This window comes from Octopus bimaculoides, chromosome 1 (genome assembly GCF_046866305.1).
Source record: "Octopus bimaculoides isolate indiv1 chromosome 1, ASM4686630v1, whole genome shotgun sequence".
Classification (NCBI taxonomy): Eukaryota; Metazoa; Mollusca; class Cephalopoda; order Octopoda; family Octopodidae; genus Octopus; species Octopus bimaculoides.
Window position 1 is genome coordinate 20,919,069 of NC_142928.1, and position 21,319 is coordinate 20,940,387.

General features: G+C 36.8%; 1 protein-coding gene across 2 annotated transcripts in view; it reads left to right on the top strand.

Annotated features, from left to right (window-relative positions):
- Nucleotides 1–21,319, top strand: part of LOC106873594 (uncharacterized) — a 699,525-nt gene that overhangs the window by 626,669 nt on the left and 51,537 nt on the right. For both annotated transcript variants that reach the window (XM_052965587.2, XM_089348962.1), the window contains exons 10-14: nt 1,782–1,968; nt 10,404–10,644; nt 16,191–16,371; nt 18,885–19,025; nt 20,840–21,017. In XM_052965587.2, coding sequence (XP_052821547.1) covers nt 1,782–1,968; nt 10,404–10,644; nt 16,191–16,371; nt 18,885–19,025; nt 20,840–21,017 — 928 coding nt within the window. The remainder of the gene's footprint in view (nt 1–1,781; nt 1,969–10,403; nt 10,645–16,190; nt 16,372–18,884; nt 19,026–20,839; nt 21,018–21,319) is intronic.

The window sequence follows — 21,319 nt, forward strand, 5'->3', positions numbered from 1 at the left end:
TAACGATCTCATAAAGGAGGTGACAGATGTCAAGTAGGTGCTGGGAACACTGGGTGTTTGGAGGGTTCTTTTTTTTTTTTAATAAATGAAATATCTAAACTAGGTGAATATTTTTTTTTTAATCTCTGTTGGGACTAAAATACAAAAAACACTGTTATCAGTGAGAAAGTATTATTTTATCATAAGTTTGAATTAGCCAAGGTCTTGTATGTGAAATTTGGTAGCTGAGAAGTGTGTAGAAGCCCCTTAAATAGGCTGTAATCTTTTCTTAGAAGTAAATTTAATCTATCACCTTGTTTAACACAACCATTTGATCCTTGGATGATTGCAGTGGTTTTCCCTCTGTTGCAAGCAATTAGGACCAGGTAGGCCAGTCTGAGGATAACTTACTCTTTTTCTCCTGCTAGTGACAGAGACCCTAAAAAAGATACATGAGTGTTGCCATTTAACCTCTGACTAAACCATAAGAAAGTAAAGTTTTTTTTTTTTTTAGAATTAAGGAACAAAATAATAATGTCAGCATCAACAGAGATCAAACCAAATCTTTGCAGTAATCAATTCAATAAAAGACTAGACCTGTTTTTCAAGATAACTCCAATAAATTCATAACTGAATTATTAAAAAACAACCTCATAAGAAAAGAATTCTATTTTATCTCTTTCTTAAGAAATGCCATATTTTCTTATTTTCCTCACAATTACATTATTCCTTGTATTTACTGTTTATATATATATATATATATATATATATATATATATATATATATATAATATAATATAATATAATATAATATAATATAATATAATATAATATAAATAATATATAAATATATGCATATATATATCATAGTAACTTATTACTTTATTTCATTTTGCCATTTTATAAAATCTCTTTATATTATATAAAAACTTATTGTTATTATATTTCCTCTTCTTTTCAAATTTTGTTTATTTATCATTGTAACTTACCATTACACTGTTTCTCCTCACTACTCTATAAACTCTGAAACTATAATTTTATATTTATATATCAGAGGCATCTGTTAGTCTTGCAAGACCATGGATCTGTTCCTGGAAAAGCTTGCTTCAATTTTGTTGGCAGAGCAGCATCTGCTGTGATCATACAGACTTACAGGTGAATGACAGTCTCAGCTGCAGTGACTGCATTTTAAGGCACTATCTGCTAGCCTTATGTGTGTGTATATTCACACCTCCACACTAATAACTTATTACTTTATTTCTTATTATTTTATAAGCTATTTTTATGTATCATAGTAACCTTAGTGAAAAAGCATGGCCTAGCCATTAGGAGTGTTGAGCTTACAGTCATAAAGTCATGAGCTTGATTTGGGGACTAGGCAGTGCATTGTATCCTTCAGCAAAGCACATCATTTTACATTACTCCAGTCTGCTCATCAGAAAATGTGTACCAACAGACATATAACCCACTCTCCCTCCAGCTGGCCACATCCTAAATGTTCCACTGAGTCAAGTGCAGTATAATGCAAATAGTGTCTATGTCTCTTCACAACAACATAGGCACCTAAAACAATTAGCAAAAGTATGATACTAGCTATCAAGTTATACTCACTTGTGAGTAATGGCTAAGTTCAAACAACTTCATGCTACTCTATATGTTTTATTTATGTATTATAGTAACCTCAAACTACTTTATATACTGTGTTTATATACCATAAATATATATCACTATTCTATTTCTTCATCACCCTATAACAGGGGTTGACAATATAGTAGCTAAAGAATTACTTTCATTTCTCACAGGTTTAGCAATTGATTGGTTACAGAGACGTCTGTACTTCACTAACCTTGGTCTAGACTTCCATGGAGTTGATGGGTCAACCTGTTCTTCTCATACCATTGAGATGATTAGTTTGGATGGTAGAATACGGCAAACCATTATTACTGACTTACAGAAGCCTCGTGGCATCACTATTGATAACCAGAATGGGTGAGTTGTTTGTTTGGTGTATTTTTGTTTGTTTTTGTTTTTGTTTTTTTTGCAATTACTTAAAGAAAGGATCATGTGTCTGTGCTCCTAGCACTGTATTTGTGTGTTGTTGTTGTTATTAAGCACCAGGTCAACCATAGTCAAGTTGACTTATGATAGCAGGTATTCTAGTCATGATCATCTTCTTTTTTTTTTATATATGTAACACTACATTATTTAATGTGTTCTTTCCTTATTGAACATGATAGAATGGAATGTGATTTGAGGAAGATTTGGCTGCAATTTCTAGCATGTCAAACGATTACATATGGATTCTTTCAGTAACTCAACAGAGGCTCCTTTGTTGTTTTATGGTATGTGAGTGTGTCCCTTGTATGTGAGTGTGTACATCTTAATGTATCTACACGTGTCTATGTGTGTGGAGGGTCTTTCAACTCTTGATGGAGTTGTAGAAATACTGCTATGAAACACAACATGTCTTAAGCATTCATAGACCTGCCATAGCTCATTCCTCTCCAGATCAGATCTCAGCTAATTTTTTCCAGAAAGGCAGATAAACAAACAGAAGGAAGGAGAAATAGAAAGAAGAGAATAAACTGCAGTACATGACTAGTACTTTATTTATTGATACCAAAAATATAAAAGGCAAAGTTGACTGTGTAATATTTGAACTCTGATCACAAAGAGCTAGAATGAATATCACAAGACAATCTATCATGACTTGCCCATTTGGCTACCTTACATATATGTATTTGGAGGGGGTGCAAGTAAAAAGACAATTGGTACACTGTATGGTTTTCAAAATTAAAGTGTTTTCAGACACTAAAAAAGGAGAATAATCTTTCTTGATACTGTCCCCACTCCAACAATATGTGGTTTCTGTGAATGACTATCAGAATTTATAAAAGTTGTCTGTTTGTAGTAAGATGGTTAAACTATTTGCTACATCCATTATATTTTTGTCTGATATAGTTGTGAAGTTCAGTGTCTATCTATGTCTATGTTTATATACCAGGTTGAGTTAAATGTTGTTTCAAGTTTTAATTAATAGTTCAGAAAAATTACATACGTAGAGTGTTTATTCATTAAAATATATCCTATTACATTCCATTGTCTGTTGCCATCATTGTGCCAGATGCTCAATTCCATGCTTACACCATTTGGCTGGTTTAGAAGCAGAGAACTCCCTACACACGTTTTCAACCTCATCCACATTGTTGAATCTCTACCATGCAGGAAATGAGCCATGACTCAGAAAAGGTGGTAATCTGATGGTGCAAGGTATTTAGATTTTAGGCAAGGTGGGACAGCACTTCCAGCTCCTCAAGTTCCTCAAGTCTGTGCTGAGTTCCTCAAGTTTATGTACACATTGGTAGTGTGTGCTGGAACATTGTCATGCTCTAGAAGTGTGTGTATTTGACTGACCAATACTGGGAAACAGGCTTCCAAAGCTTCATATACTTGCTGCAGTTGTAAAGCATAAAAGTTAGTGTTCACAGTATGACCTTCCATTCAAACCACACTGAACGCCACTAATTTCTCTTACTAGGATTATAGATGCATTTCCATCCCCAGTTACAATTTGACACCAGAAACGGGCATCTCAATGATTTTCCAGCAATTGTCTACAAATGTTCACATGTCATTGAACCTGATCATTAGTCAGTTCATGAGGAGTTTCTTAACTATCTGTTCACAAGGCGAAGCTAATGGAGGTATCAACTGATAGTGCTTTGTAAAGGACCAAGTTCTGCCAACAATATATGAATGCTTGAGCTTGGCTGTTGCTTAGCTATTTCCAGCAAGGCCTCATCTTCCACAACTGAAGGTCTCCCTGACCTCAGATTGTCATTGAGGTTGATGTCACCTTCTTTGAAATGTGTGAACCAGTTTTGTACCACACATTTGTTGACAGTTCCTGGGCTTTCCACATCGTTAATTTCTTTTGCTGTCACCCACTTGGTCCTTTTCCCTGCATGTAGCACAAAATGGCTCTAATTGTAATTTTTAGATTACTCATTACCAAACCTGTAAAATAAACAATAAATATTTACCAAACTAGAGAAGAAATTTCAAGTATAGAAGCAAGGTCTGGAATCAAAGAGCCTTAGAGTTAATTTATCAAAGACCAAAGTATTGATAAGTAGGAAAACAGACAAATCTCAAAAAACCTCAAGGGAGATGGCCCTGCTTAATATGTAGAAAAGGTGTCAGGAGAACCTCTATAAGGTGTACCCAGTGCAAGCTATGGACAGCCCTTCAGCTGGTCAGCTTCTGTCAAACCATCCAACCCATACCAGCTTGGAAAACAGATGTTAAATGATGATGGTGAAAATAAAGAATAAACAACTAAGCAATGATTGGACAATAAGTTGTATTAAAGTAATGATATAACATGGAGATGCAAGTTGCTAAAAACCATCAGCAAAAATCAAAAAAATTTTGATTCAACCCAATGTTTGCTTGCACTTCTATGTGTAGCCTATATTTCTAACAACATGATTCTATTTCTGTGTGTATATATATTTGTGTGTGTTGTGTGTGTGTGTACCTATATGTATATGCATGTGTATGTGTGTGTGTGTATGAATGCTTTTATATATATATATCTGTATTTGTATGTGTGTTTGTGTGAGGATATATACATATGTACACAAGTGCATGCATGTATTGGGTTAAATCTGACTGTGTGTATCTATACCTGTTTATGGCTACACTGTAAGGTTTATTTTAATTCATATCGAAATTGTTGATGACCACATTCTAAAATTCTTTGAAGAAATAGTTATTTTAGAATATTTGATTAAATCACAGATTTCCAACTTAATGTATTCTACTACCATATAATAACAACAACAGCAACAACAATAATATGATAGTAATAATAATAATAATAATATTAATTCTCTCATTTATTGGTCACAAGAGTCTCATTCATACAACAATATGTTACAGGAGGTTTTATAGGATGTGTCAGAATATGCAAATACTGTTATATAAAAACGAAGTGGCTTGCAGAAAGTGTGTTATACAAAATATAAAGACCTTAAAATTTTGAAGCAAATAAATATATACAATATATATATACGTGTGTGTGTGTGTGTGTGTGTGTATACAATTATCAATAGATAAATACAAATAAAATTCAAATAAAAACTAATAAGGAAGACCAACACGTTTAAGAAAATGCCTCTTAGATTGGATTAGAGCAGCTTACAACTCTAACTTCCTCTCCTGATTCTTACATTTGAAGCTTATTTTCTCATCCTCTTTTCACATATCATCTACTTGGTCCTCCACCAGGTCATTCAGTAGAATTCATCCATGATGTAAGCACCTTTGAATCCCTTGTAAACCTGAGCAAAGCCTTCTGTTTGGACCCATTCCCCTAGTGTGCTTTTTTTTTTTAAATATTTTGCCCATTCATTCATACAATAAAATCATTCATATGAGGCGGTACCCAAAAGAAACCAGAATTTTATATTATTTTATTAACTTAATTTTACATGTTTACACTTTTATCTCCTTCAAAATTTTCTCCATTTGAAGCAATGTATTAGAGTCTAGATGCATTTTCCAGTGTTCAAAGCAGTCCTGGAACTTTTGTGAAGTGATGCCCATTAACACCTCCATCGTTTTTTTCCCCCACCTCTTCCACATCTAAAAATTCCATAGCCCCAGCGTGTGTGTATACGATGGAAATCGGATAGTAATGTTCAATGCTGAAAATGTGTATATGTGTGTGCGTGTACTGTGTGATTTTACACATACATGTAAAAAAAAGTAAAAATACAAGTAAAAAAAATTGGAAAAATAATCCAGAATCCTTGTCTGGTACCAGATTGATCCCAAAATCTAATGAGACCGTGCCAGTCACAAGGCCAAACATCCCTGAAAGTTTCATCCGAATCTATCCAGCGGTTCTTGAGATATCTTGTCCACGGACAAACAAACAAACAAACACAACTGAAAACAATACCTCCACCTTTGCTAAGGCAGAGGTAATAAGGGTAATAATAATAATGGTTATTCCCTCTGAGGCAAGTGGTGAGGAGGACATTACAAGGACAATTTACAATCTGTATGGGGGTTTACATAAAAAAAAGTGATGAAGGGTAAAGAGAAGAATGGAGGCAAATACAGGACAAAATCTTACACAGTATATGAAATATGGGAACACATAGATCAGAGTTGATTTGTGGCTAGAAAGCACCACATCACACACACACATTTCCAGTGTATTCTACATGTTTCTTTGTGTACTTGTAAGTGTGTTTGCATGTGTGCTTAAACGTGTGTGTTTGCAAGTGTACTTGTATGATTGTATATGTGTGTGCGTGTGTGTGCATGCATGCGTGTGTGTGTGTGTTTGTGTGTGTTTGTATATGTGTAGGTGTGTCTGTGTGTAATGAAGTGTTAATGAAGGCTTGTTTTCTCTATTCTGTTATTTCTCAAAGAAATTCTCAAACATATACTAAATAGAATTAATTAATTTAATAATAAATTAATTAATTAAAATAAACACAGAAATTAACAAATATAAGTAATAAAACAAACTGATCATGTAATAAAGAACTGACCATTTAAAGAACTGGACAGATGTGACAGAGGTTAGTGAATATGTCACAAGAGTGAGATAAATGACCCTCATACCAAATAATTTAATAATTAAAGAGTTAAAGAAATAAACAGTGATGATGATGATGATGATGATGATGACAATTATCATCATCATCATCATCACCATCACTATCACCATCATCATCATCATCATTATTATTATGAAGGCAGAAACATTAAAGCATTTGAGGAAATGCTTTGCAGTATTTCTTCCAGTTCTTTACGTTCTAGGATCAGTAAACAAAACTAGTAGTCAAGTGCGCGGGGGGGGGGGGTCAATGGTGTTTACTAACCCCCTCCCTTGAAAACTAGTGGCAGAATTGTTGGCGGGGGTGGGGGAGCACACCAGACAAAATGCTGAGTGGCGTTTCATTTGTCTTTACTTTCTGAGTTCAAATGTCACTGAGGTCAATTTTGCCTTTCGTTCTTTCAGAGTCAATAAAATCAGTACCAGTTGAGCAATGGGATCAATATAATCAACTAGCCCCCACCACACACACACGCACACACACACACATGATTTCAGGCTTTGTGCCTATACTAGAAAGGATTAGAGAATGAGGGATTAGTAGAATCATTAAAATGTTATTCAAAATCATCATCATCATCATCATCGTTTAATGTCCGCTTTCCATGCTAGCATGGGTTGGACGATTTGACTGAGGACTGGTGGACCAGGAGGCTACACCAGGCTCCAATCTGATTTGGCAGAGTTTCTACAGCTGGCTGCCCTTCCTAACGCCAACCACTCAGAGAGTGTAGTGGGTGCTTTTACGTGTCACCCGCACGAAGGCCAGTCAGGTGATACTGGCACGGCCACGCTCAAAATGGTGCATTTTATGTGCCACCCACACAAGAGCCAGTCCAGGGGCACTGGCAACGATCTCACTCGAAAATCCTTACACATGTCATGGGCACAAGTGCCAGAAAGGCGACGCTGGGTACAGGTGCTATCCCGACTTCGCTTTCACTTGCCCCAATAAGTCTTCGCAAGCTGAGTTTCGTGTCCAATGAAGGAGACGACGTTGGCACGGGTGCCAGTTGTCAAATTTAGTTCAATTTCACTTGCCTCAACAAGTCTTCGCAAGCGGAGTTTAGTGTCCAATGTAGGAAAGGTACATATATATATATATATATATATATATATATATATATATATATATATATCTATATATATATATATATATATATATATATATATATATATATATATATATATATATATATATACATATATAAAATGCTTTGCAATATATTTATTCTGTCTACATTCTGGATTCAAATCCTGCTGAGATCAGCTTTGCCTTTCATTCCTCTGGTGTTGATAGAAAAGAATACCAGTCTAGTACTGTGGTTGATGTGATTAACTACATCCCCCCTCAACTCTTCTTATAATCGCTGGCCACAAGATCTAAACATGTAATGCAAAATGTCTCATACAATAAAAGGTTAAGTGAAAAAAAACTAAGAGGTGAGCAGCCACTCTGACCACCTTCCTCTCTGACTTGCCTTGTATTGGATCCTTTGAAATTTGCCAAGAGCATCATCAATTTTGTCCAAACTGCAAGGTCTCCTACATCCTCTGGATAGTACATAGTTTTCCTTCTTATTATCATTAAACCATTGTTTGGGTTTCTATCAGTTATCTATGATCTTTGGATGGATGCCTTATTGGCATTCGTGCCGGTGGCATGTGAACAAAACATTACACTGACTCCTGTGCAGGTGGCATGTAAAAAGCACCATATGAGTGTTGCCGTTGCCAGTACCGCCAAACTGGCCCTCTTCCCATGGCACGTAAAATGCACCCACTACACTCTTGGAGTGGTTGGCGTTAGGAAGGGTATCCAGCTGTAGAAACTCTGCCAGATCAGATTGGAGTCTGGTGTAGCCAGCTGGTTCGCCAGTTCCCAGTCAAATCGACCAACCCATGCTAGCATGGAAAGCGGACGTTAAATGATGATGATGATACAGTAGTTGTTTCTTTTTTTTTTAGGTTTTTTGGTATTTCCATTATAGATCATGGTTTTCATTTTGGACAACCCGGAAGTTTAGCTTTTCCTTGAAGATGGATTCTTTTTCACTTTTTTTTCCCCCCATTCTTGTTGTCCTCAGTGGTTTCCCTTCTTTCTCTAGGCTTCAGCCCATCATGCTGCTGACAGCCTCTGGTCAGCTCTATACTGGAGGAGGTGAGGTCTCATCTTCTTGCTTTCATATCTGTCTCACTGACCCCTGTCTGAATTTGGTGACTGTGAGGATCATTGTCTATGCTTCTGACCTAGTTATCCTCTGAGCTTTGACTTGTAGTGTTGTAACAATAGCACCCACCTCTTATTTTCAGTTTTCCTTCTCTGGTTCAAGCTCCAATACAAGTAGCAGGGTAATGTCAAGAAACAGAGATCTATAAAAGAATGAATGAAGTACTGTGGTTGATACGATTGACTAAAAAAACTAAACATTCAAGGTGATGCCCCAACATAGCAACAGTTAGTGACTGAAGCCAGTAAAAGAGTTTTTAAGAAAATAGAAGAAATAATTTACTTGTTTTTTGTTTTTCTTTGCTCAGTACATAATTATTTCTGATTAGCCTTGTAATGATTCTTCCTGTATTAAATGAGTTAACACTAATTTAATGATGGTTATTACAAGTTAACTTGCTTAAATATTCCCTCATTACTTCTTTCACAGTTTTAACATTTTAAAACAGTTTTAGCACTAAAACTGCTAACAGATCTTTTGACAAGCCAGCAAGGGAACATCCCTATGGTTGCTTGATTTGCTACCCTCAAATTATTCCTCACCAGCTTTAAACAAAACAAAACAAAAAAGCAAGGATGTATTGAATAGTTTAGAGTTCTGAGATACCCTATCTCTAAGTAAAAATTGACTGGCTGACCATATTTGACTGCCGCTAACTATAAGCTACTTAATCAATGCTGACTTAGGGCTAAATAACAACGACTGAATATATTATATTACAAACTCCAGGCATTTGTGCCTACTTGGGAGCCTATGTGATCATTCAACCAACTAGACATAGCAGCCAAATCTCTCTCAAATCACACATTATCATTTTTAGAAAAAGAAGAAGAAAGGAAGAACACATTGGATACAATATGTTTGAATAAAAGATAGGTTGATCACTACTATGGTGCTTTTGATCATAAATCTACAGGGTTAAGGCTGACTTGTGACTAAACTGCTGCTGCTGCAACTACTACCACTACTGCTACTACTATTACTATTAATATTATTCATTTATTATTGTTTAGCTTCACCATAATTGAGCTTTTTATAAGCAATTAATCTAAAATTAAGATAGATATATTATTATCATTACCATTTAACACCCATGTTCCTTACTGGCATAGGTTGGATGGTTTGACAGAATCAGTGGGCCCAAAGACTGCATTGTGCTCCAGTGTCTGCTTTGGCATGGTTTCTACAGCTGAATGCACTTCCTGTTGCCAACTACCTTATAGTGAGTACCAGGTGCATTTTTCATGCCACCTGCACTATAAGATCACCATGTAGTCTGCAACAGTACAAACCCCAATGAGGTGGGTGTGTACTATTGTTAGGAGATAAGTAAGAGGAGAGGGATAAAGTATGAGGGAAAAGGGCCAGAGCAGAACAAGTTTCTTGTTGTAGAGAATGTGACATTTCAATAGCAGGGTTAAGTATTAAAGATATTAAGATTTTGACATGCCTGGTTAAAATATTTTGCCATCTTTAGCTTATGTACTATATTGATTTATTTCCTATATTTTCGTATGTTGTTTTAAATTATCAATTTTTTCCTTTCAAAACTTCAGCTACCTGTATTACACTGACTGGGGTACAGAACCAAAGATTGCCAGAGCATTTTTGGATGGTTCTGAGATTGAAATTCTCAAGAGTGAAGATTTAAGTAGCCCTAATGGGTTAACTATTGATAATGGTCAACTCTATGTGACAGACTCTAATTATCAGAATAAAACATCTGGACCACAGATATGGTTATTCAATATGGCTACTAATGAGTGGAAGCGGTTTCCAGTGTCTACTGACCTCAAGGTATGTTCTCAAAATTAAAGCAGTTCTTTCTTAGAACAAATAAAATCAATTGGCATCAGAAGTAAAAAGAATCTAACTCTCCAGGTTCTTAAATCCTTCAATAGAGACTATGTCTTCTTCTACTGACCAAGAGTTAGAAATGATAGATTTTTTTTTTCTACTCCTCATGTCAATTGATTTTATTTGATTATTCGATATTCAGCAAAATTTCCTTTTTGATTAATTGTTGCTGACACAGACCCCCAGGGTTTGGATTTTATTTTAGTGTCACAATTAATTAACTAATTCTCACCATCGTTATTCATCATGTTCACCACCATCATTATCATCATTATTATCTTATCCCTTATAAACATGTCATCATCATCACTGTCACCACCACCATCATTATCTTCATCAACACCATTGCCATCACCACCATCATGTCATCTTTATCAGCACTATCACCATTATCCTCACCACCAACACCACCACTACATTCATCAACAACATCATTGTCATCATCATCAACACTGTTATTGTTAACAGTTGTCTTCATCATATCATCAATTTCACCAGTACTACCATAATCTTCTTCACAACCTCTACTGCTACCATCATCATCATTTCCAAGAACCAATGAAGGAGTTCAGTTTAAATCGATTATTCATATATCCAGTATATTCAAGATTTACCTAGATAAGGGAACAGATGCACTTAATCTATACAATAATGTACCCAGTTAAATGTGTGAACTGTAAGCTAGAATTTTACCACATTTGTTACTATATTTCTAATGAAGAGACTGCTTGTATTTCAATTAATTTTCAATATAATCAAAATCATTTTCATCATCATTTAACGTCCATTTTCCATTAGAAGGAGACACTGCATAATTATAAATCTAAATACATTGATTGAATGAAAAAAGACAGAATGGCCATGGTTGGAATGCCTTTAATCATAGGTTTGCTTCATTAGAGCTAAACAATAATAATGTATTATATATTAGATATCTAGTCAACTTCGGTGTCTCTATATATTCAGTCAACCAGCTAGAAATAACAGCCAAACCTGCCTCATATCATACCCCACCATCTTAAAAAAGGAAAGGTACAACAGATGATGTGGTTTTGATATTGGTCACTTTCAGCCCAATATATATTACACACATAATGACTAACTGAAATTTTATCTCTTTCATGGGATTTTAATATAAATATCAACACATTTGTATGAGTGGGTTGGTGTCCAAGGAAATTAAACCAGCAGCCAATATAATGTAAATTACAAGCTATTTACAGTTTCTTCATAAATGTTTCTTATTTTAGTGTGACCACACTTTTAGATCAATACTACTGCAATTAAAGAAACAGGGTCTTTTGTTTTAAGAGGCCTTATGTTATCATTATAGAGCTTTAGATTGGTTACCATTGGAGATAATCACATACATATATTAGTCTCTTCTACAGTTAGATAGCCAGTGAGACAAGGTTTCTTTTCATTATTATTGGAGAGCCTTATACTCTTAGACTGGAATATCTGCAACTAGACAGCTAGAGAAAGTTTCCTTGATTAGCAAGAATTTTGATTACCTTTAGAAAGTTTCACACTTTAAAATTGGTATTAGTACTGTTAACCAGGAAGAGACAGGGTTACTTGGCTCAGGATAATTTTGGTTATCATTGTAGAGCATCACAGATTGGTAATTATGAAGCCAGAAAATTTTATCAAATTCACTGTAGAATGTTATACTAATACATTTATTATTGAAAATATTATGTAATTATGGCCATGTGCATTATACTGATATCATTACAGATATTTGTTATCATCATCATCATCATCATCATCGTTTAACGTCCGCTTTCCATGCTAGCATGGGTTGGACGATTTGACTGAGGACTGGTGAAACAGGATGGCAACACCAGGCTCCAATCTAATTTGGCAGAGTTTCTACAGCTGGATGCCTTTCCTAACGCCAACCACTCAGAGAGTGTAGTGGGTGCTTTTACGTGTCACCCGCACGAAAACGGCCACGCTCGAAATGGTGTCTTTTATGTGCCACCTGCACAAGCCAGTCCAGGGGCACTGGCAACGATCTCACTCGAAAATCCTACGGGAGCCAGTCAGGCGGTACTGGCAACGGCCACGCTCAAAATGGTGCATCTCATGTGCCACCCGCACAAGAGCCAGTCCAGGGGCACTGGCAACGATCTTACTTGGCTTGCCGGGTCTTCTCACGCACAGCACATTTCCAAAGGTCTCGGTCAGTAGTCATCGCCTCGGTGAGGCCCAATGTACGAAGGTCTTGCCTCACCACCTCAGCCCAGGTCTTCCTGGGCCTACCTCTTCCACGGGTTCCCTCAACTGTTAGGGTGTGGCACTTTTTCACGCAGCTATCCTCATCCATTCTCACCACATGTCCATACCAGCGCAATCGTCTCTCTTACACACCACAACTGATGCTTCTAATGTTCAGCTTTTCTCTCAAGATACTTACACTCTGACGGGTATTCACATTGACATTACACACCCAACGGAGCATACTGGCTTCATTCCTTGCGAGCTTACGTATGTCCTCAGCAGTTACAGCCCATGTTTCACTGCCATGTAGCATGGCTGTTCGTATGCATGCGTCATACAGTCTGCCTTTTACTCTGAGTGAGAGTCCCTTTGTCGCCAGCAGGGGTAAGAGCTCTCTAAACTTTGCCCAGGCTATTCTTATTCTAGCAGCTACACTTTCAGCGCACCCACCCCCACTACTAACTTGGTCGCCCAGATAGCGGAAGCTATCGACTACCTCTAGTTTTTCACCCTGGAATGAGATAGAAGTTGTTTCCTGTTTGTTTACAGTTTTTATTGCACCTGAACATCTGCCACAAACAAAAACTAACTTGCTAGTTAACCTGCCTTTGATGTTGCTGCACCTCTTATGTGTCCATAGCTTGCACCGGGTACATCTTATAGAGTTACTACCTACTCCTTTTCTACATACTGAGCAGGGCCATCTACCTGAAGGGGTTTGTGTTTTATCTACCTTCCTACTTATTAGGATTTTGGTTTTAGCTAGGTTGACTCTAAGGCCCTTCAATTCTAGACCTTGCTTCCACACGTGAAACTTCTCCTCTAGTTCTGACAGTGACTCCGCAATTAGGGCAAGGTCATCAGCATAGAGGAGCTCCCAGGGGCAACCTGTCTTGAACTCCTCTGTGATTGCCTGGAGGACTATGATAAATAAGAGGGGGCTGAGGACGGAACCTTGGTGGACCCCTACCTCTACCCGGAATTCATTGCTGTACTCATTTCCAACCCTCACCTTACTGGCAGCATCTCTGTACATGGCTCGCACAGCTCTCACTAACCATTCTTCTATCCCAAGTTTCCTCATTGACCACCAGATAAGGGATCGGGGGACCCTGTCAAAGGCTTTCTCCATGTCAACGAAAGCCAGGTACAGAGGTTTATCCTTAGCTAGGTATTTCTCCTGCAGCTGTCTCACTAGAAATAAGGCATCAGTAGTGCTTTTACCTGGCACGAACCCAAACTGCATCTCATCTAAATTGATTCGCTCCCTAATTAGTTGGGCTATGACCCTCTCTGTAACTTTCATAACCTGATCTAACAGCTTGATGCCTCTGTAATTATTTGTATCTAAAGCGTCACCTTTACCTTTGTAGCAGTTGACTATGATGCTGCTACACCAGTCATTGGGTATGACTCCTTCGTGTATCACCTGGTTCATAATACGGGTGACTAGGCTATAGCCAACACTGCCAGATATTTTGAGCATCTCTGCAGTGATTCCTGATGGGCCGGGGGCTTTCCCGGTCTTCATACTCTTAATTGCTTTATCTACCCTGGTATTATCAACTCGGATAGCTGGTCCCTCTATTGGGTCGACATACGGCAGGCTCTCTTCCTCCCATTCATTTTCTTTATTAAGCAATCTATCGTAGTGGCATCTCCAGACCTCTTTCTTTGCATCCTCATTTAGTGCAAGCGTACCATCATCCATGCGAACACATTTCTCTCCTACAACATCACTATTCTCTCTCCTACACTGTCTTGCAACACGAAATACCTCGAGTCTTTGGTCCTCACGGCGCAGAACATTGGCAAATCTTTTCTTATCTGCTTCCCCTCTGGCTAAATAAACCTGTCGCCTAGCCTCCCTTCTGGCACATTGGTACAATTCCCTGCTACCACCGTTCTTCCAGTCCTTCCAAGCCTGTTTCTTTTGTCTAATAGCCCTGTCTACCTCCTTGTTCCACCACCACGTTACTCTGGGTCGAGAGGGGACCTTACACCACCCACAAATTTGGTCGGTGGCTTTCAACAGGTTGTCCCGCAGAAATCTCCAATTGTCTTCCACGTTGTATGATGCTATATCCCCTTCTATTTCGTTAAATGCTTCAAGTAACTTGTCTCTAAGTCTCTGTCCATTTGCAGGGTCTTTAAGCTTCCACACCCTTCTCCTCCAAGCCGGTCTAATTCTGGGCACCCATTTTGCCTTGATCCCAAAGTCGCTAACTATTAATCTATGTTGTGGGGTACATTCTTCGCCAGGGTAGGTTTTGGCATTTATAAGCCGCCCTCTTTCCCTATTTCTGACGAGGATGTAGTTGATTTGGCTAGAGTATCTGCCGGAGCGGTAGGTGACTAGGTGACTGGCAGGTTTCCTGAAGTTGGTATTGCAGACCATAAGATCGGTTGCGTCACAGAACTCCAGCAGTCTGGTTCCCTCCTCGTTGCGGGAACCGAAGTATAACTGATTATTGTCACTTGATGGATTTATGATGTCATGTTTGTTGTAATGGCTTGTGTTATTGTTGTAATCATAACTCTCAAACTGATATTATTGTTATAATATCTGTTATATCCTTTCTGATATCATCATTGGTCATGCACAAGACAGCAAGTTTGCAGAATTTTTAGCTCATCAGACAAAATGCAAAGCAGTATTTCTTCCAGCTCTTTACAGTCTCGGGTCAAACTTTACTTTCATCTTTACTGGGTTAGTAAAATACATATCAGTCAAGTCAATGATAATGACTAACTCATCCCCGCAAAATTTCTGGCATGGTACCAAAACTAGAAAGAATTATTAGTCACAATACATTAATCATGCCTTATTCAGTTATCATTCTGATCAAACTCACTCCCTATTGCTTGTCTACATTCCTTTTTAAATTATTTCTAATTTAAATTCTTGGGTAATCTCCCTTGCCTTTCTTGACCAGAATTAATTTTTACAATAATGACTTTTCATCTCGCTGTTGGTGTAATTTTATTTAAATGGAATTTCTTGTCGCCATAGATTATATAAGCTCCCGCTTTACTAGATGTCCTTATAGTCAGGTCTGTCATCTTAAAATTGACCTTTCAACATGTGGTCATTCTTCTTCTGAGGAGGAACAATGACCTTGACTTTTCCTTGCTCTTGTTCCACATTGATAAGCTTGATGCTTAACTGGTATTGTAAAAAAAAACAGCATCAACTTGTGAGAAATGTTCTACTTAACATAGTTACCAAAATGTTATTTTTCTTTCTATTCTTTCTCCAGCTTCCTCGTGGAATTACTCAACAAGATGATACTTTATATTACACTGATTGGTCAACAGAAGAGGATACAGAAGGCTTCATATTCCAGTATAACTTAAAGAAGTCCACTCTCAATAAAAGCCCTCTAATTACAGGAATTAAACCCACAGGACTTCATTATTCCCATCGACAAATTTCTTCAGGTAACTCTTACTATCTTTTTTGCACCTTTTCATTATAGTTACCTTCTGTCTGTTCTTCTAACACACACACACACACGGTTACTCAACCTGCAACACATATCAACTAAATCTGTATTATATACTCATACATAAGTGCAGACATTGCTGTAAAGTTAGGAAGTTTGCTTCCCAACTACTTGATTTCAGATTCAGTCCTATGACAAGTGTCTTCTGTTATACACTAAAGCCTTGTGAGTGGATCTGATGGACAGAAACTGAAAGAAGCCTGTTATTTGCCCCTCTCTCTCTCTCTCTCTCTCTCTCTCTCTCTCTCTCTCTTTCTCTCTCCTTTCCATTTTTCACCACCTGATGTAGCTCTGTACCTCGTGTACTACAAGACACCTATATCTGTCCCTCAGTACTACTCCTTCCTCAGTTGAGAGGTCTTGTCTTGCAAGTTACTTGGTGACCTCACTGCCACTGGTGTCACATAAAAGTACCCTGTACATTCTGTAAAGTGATAGGCATCAGTAAGCGCATCCAATCATAGAAGCCATACAAAAGCAGCCTTCTGACTTACCAGTTCTTGTTGAATCAAGCGACCCATGACATTATGGAAAATAGATATTAAACAATGAGGATGATTATATATATATGTATATATGTATGTGTGTGTGTATATGTGTGTGCATACTGGGTGCAATTGGTAAATTGTCGCCATTTTATATTTTTAATTTCACAGATGTGCATTGTTTGTTTTTGTTTTTGTTTTTGTTGGCTACGGTACAGTAGAATCAGTCGGGTACCATCTGTGAGAAAAACAGCACCATGATGCAATTCACCCTACCAGAAATTTGGAAATGACATGCTGTACTGTTTGGCATTCGTGCCGGAAGCTCCAATACAAACTTTGCAGAGTGTTTGGGTTTCAATTTGAGGAGAGATTGTCTCCAAAACATATACCAAGAGTAATAAAAATCAAACCTCATGATGTTTAGAGTGATCACTAGTGATGGCAATGTTACGCCTCCATTTATCTTCCTACACAGCCTCAGACACAACACGGAAGCCTACATCAAGTGCTTGGAGGAGGTAGTGCTGCCCTTGGGTCAAGAAGGTGGCTGCTGGAAGACCTTTGTCTGGCAACAGGACTCTCTGCACCATGCCACACAAGCTGGAGATCCCAGTCATGGCTGTCAGACAATCTCTGCAACCACATAACCCCTAACATCTGGCTACCTAACTCCCCAGACTGTAACCCACTTGATTATTATGTGTGGAGCACAATTGAGCAAGAGACCCTCAAAACTCCTTGTAACACCAAATATGAACTGAAGGCAAGGATTATGGTAGCATTCACCAATTTAAACAAGGAAACCATCTAGATGAGTTGCAGGAGATTCCAAAGTCTTCTGGAGGCCGTGGTTGAAGCCAATGGTGATTTTACTGAATAAATTTACTCTTTAGTATTTCAAGATATTTTTATGTAATTTTGGTAAATATATCTGTTAAAATGACATGTCAGTGTTATTTTCATTTTTGCGTAATTTAGACAATATATTCACCACATCCTGTATTTGTGTGTGTATGTGTATATATGTATATATATGTATGTATATATATGTATGTATATAATATATGTGTGTGTATATATATATATATACATGTGTGTGCGTATATATATATATGTGTGTGTGTGTGAGAATGGATGCATGTATATATGGCACATGGCTCGGTGATTTGAGCATCAGCTCACAATTATGAGATAGTGAGTTCAATTCCCGGACTGAGCTGTGTGTTGTGTTCTTGAGCAAGACACTTTATTTCACTTTGTTCCAGTTCACACAGCTGTAGAAATGAGTTGTAACATCACTGGTGCCAAACTGTATTGGCCTTTGCCTTTCCCTTGGTTAACATTGGTGACATGGAGAGGGGAAGTTGGTATGCATTGCGACTGCTGGTCTTCCATAAAAACAACCTTGCCCAGACTTGTGCCTCAGAGGAAAACTTTCTAGGTGCAATTTCATGGTCATTCATGATTGAAAGAGATCTTTACTTTACTACATATGTGTGTGTGTGTGAAATTGTTTTTCACTATTGTTTGCTTTCTTCTAAACTTTTTCCCTCTTCCAACCACCTATCTTTCTGAAGAAGAGCTTAAGCTTGAAATATTAAATACACTTACACTTTCTTAATCTTTCATTAAATATTAAACTAATAATTACACTTTGTTTTCATTTTGTCTTTTATGTTGTTATTTTCATCATAAATTTTGAATATAGACATACACACACACACACACACACAGTCACTGGTTTCCTTCTAATATGGCCAGATGTTTCAACTATCTGTTGCAAGAAAACAGCTAGTCAAATATACTTCCTCTGTAACATTGAAGTTTTTCTCTATCATGGATTATTACAATTACTTTCTTGAATTTCTTTTTCTCTCTTAAATATCACTTTCTATCTCTATCTATCTGTATATATATATGTGCATGTATGATGTTTACTAATATACATTTGATATTTCAGAGCCTGATGCAACATGTGATAATGCCGCCTGTTCTGATGAATGTATTCGTACTCCTGCTGACTATTCTTCTGAACGATTCCATTGCTCATGCCCAGATACATACAACCTGATATTATCGTCAGATAAGGCCATTTGTAAAGGTAATTATACTTCTTTACTTCAAACATTAAAATTAACCAGTCATCACTTTATGCAAAGTTTTTTTGGTTTTTTTTAAAGCTTTTTTTAAGATATAATTAGTTTCTCAAATTAAATTACAATTTGCTGCCAACATTTGCTAGATTCTATTAATATCTTGTCTGAGAAAATTTTAAGAAAACATTTAAAACTGAGGAATGTATCATTCATTTATCTAATTTGATCAAATCTGAAAGTACCTCATTATGATGAAAGCATTAACCATTCCTAAGTAGTTGTTGTTACATGTTGATTCTGACTAAACAGACCTATACTGGAAGTTATTCCAGTCATGGCTATTTCGTCTGTGGGTGTAAGATGGTAGGATGTGATTTGAGGGAAATTTGGTTGCTGTTTTTATCAGGTCAAGGAACCATATAGAAGCTCCATTGCTAGTTAATTTTCTTCGGACACATCTTTATGCTTGCTGTTATTGTTGTTGTTAATTAGCATGAATCATCTCTGCTTGAGAAAAGCTATAATAGACTTGTAGCACAAAAGCTGTGAATATAATGAAGCTGTAACACAGTAAGGGAGAGCTATAACATTATACTTGCTAGTATAGAGGAGCTGTAGTACAACAGCTACCAGAATAATGGAACTATAATACAATAGGGGCCAAAGAATTTCCAGAGTCTATTGCAAAGCAGGAGAGGATACCCTCTAATGTAAGACTTAAGCATGGCCATATAGAAATTCTTCAATTATCTTGTAAGATGCTGGTTAATCACACTTTTATCCCATAAACATTGATCTGTAGATGTTGAGGTTGGACATCAACCATATCAACCGTACCAGTATAGGAGTAATGGCCTGCAAAGGTCATGTGCAGTACCCCTTCTTCTTTGACTGATTCATTAAAAGAAACATTGAAAGAATAGGGAAACTAGCCTTGATATTTTATCAGGTGTAACATGCAAGAGAGAGATGGGAACCAACATAGACATGTGATGCATATGGTAGTTGGATAACAAAATACCAAGTGATCTAAGAGGGAGGAATTTGCAGAAGAAGAAGACATGAAGCCATAGAAAGAAGTGGTAAAGTCTGATCTCCATAGAAAGAAGTGGTAAAGTCAGATCTCCCAAAGGAGATGACAAATAACTGCAACATGTTGCAAGATGTTGTCGTAAAGAAGATCTATCCAATGTATGATTTCATAGAAAATGAACATCAAGTGATTATGATTAGTCTTACATTATCTGAAGTTTTGATGTTAGAGAATGAGGAGATAAATTGAATTCTGTCATAGATGTAACTACATATCTCTGGTATAGAAAATTAAATGTTTCATCCTTTTAAAAACAAAACTGTTCTATTCATATATATGAGTGTTATGTAGATTAAAGTTTATTTTTGAGATAATATTAATGTGATAGCTTCCCCACTAAACTAGTCTAATCTAAAGCCAACAAAGGAACTTCTGTATTGTCACTTGACTTTCTAGAAATAGCAGGTAAATGTCCTACAGACAGTAAATAGGTCTTCTCAATTAGAACTTACACTGGGCTATGCAACAACTGGTCTCAACTAGTAGGGCTAATTATTTAACGATCATACAATTATATTTATCAATTCATCAATATAATAATTTAATGTCTGCTTGCTCTTCTATCAATATTGTGATGCTTTCTGTTTCTTCCCTCAGACAGTCAAATATCTCAATTATAGATTCTTTTGTGCATGTGTGTCTCGCTCACATCAAACTATCGACTTAATGCCTCAATTCAATGGATTGCAGTTTTAATGTCCATTCTCATTAACATTTTAATTTCAGAACCAGAAAATTTCTTAATAGTAGCAGATCTAAATACACTTAAGCTAAAGGCCCTTGATGACCATCTTGATTCCAAGGTTCATATACTTCACTATGGCCATGCAGACAGCAGCTATGTTGCATTGGTTTACAATGATTTAGATAAAACCCTGTTTTGGAGTGATCTTCATGAAGGACAGTAAGTGTTAAGCTTTTCATTTCATTTTATACTACTTCATTTCTTTCTCGATAATAACTTTCACCTTAAATCATACGCAAATATTACACATCTATACTACCTCTATAGATATATTCACCCAGATACCATATCTAACTATATTTCCCCTATATATCATTTATATATATATATCATTTATACATATCATTTATACATGGAAATGCTATTAGAGAGGTTGTCAAACGAAGAAAATTGATAGGAAAGTAAGGGACCAAAATAATCAGCTATTGAAATTACCAAGCAGACCAAAATGATCAGCTATT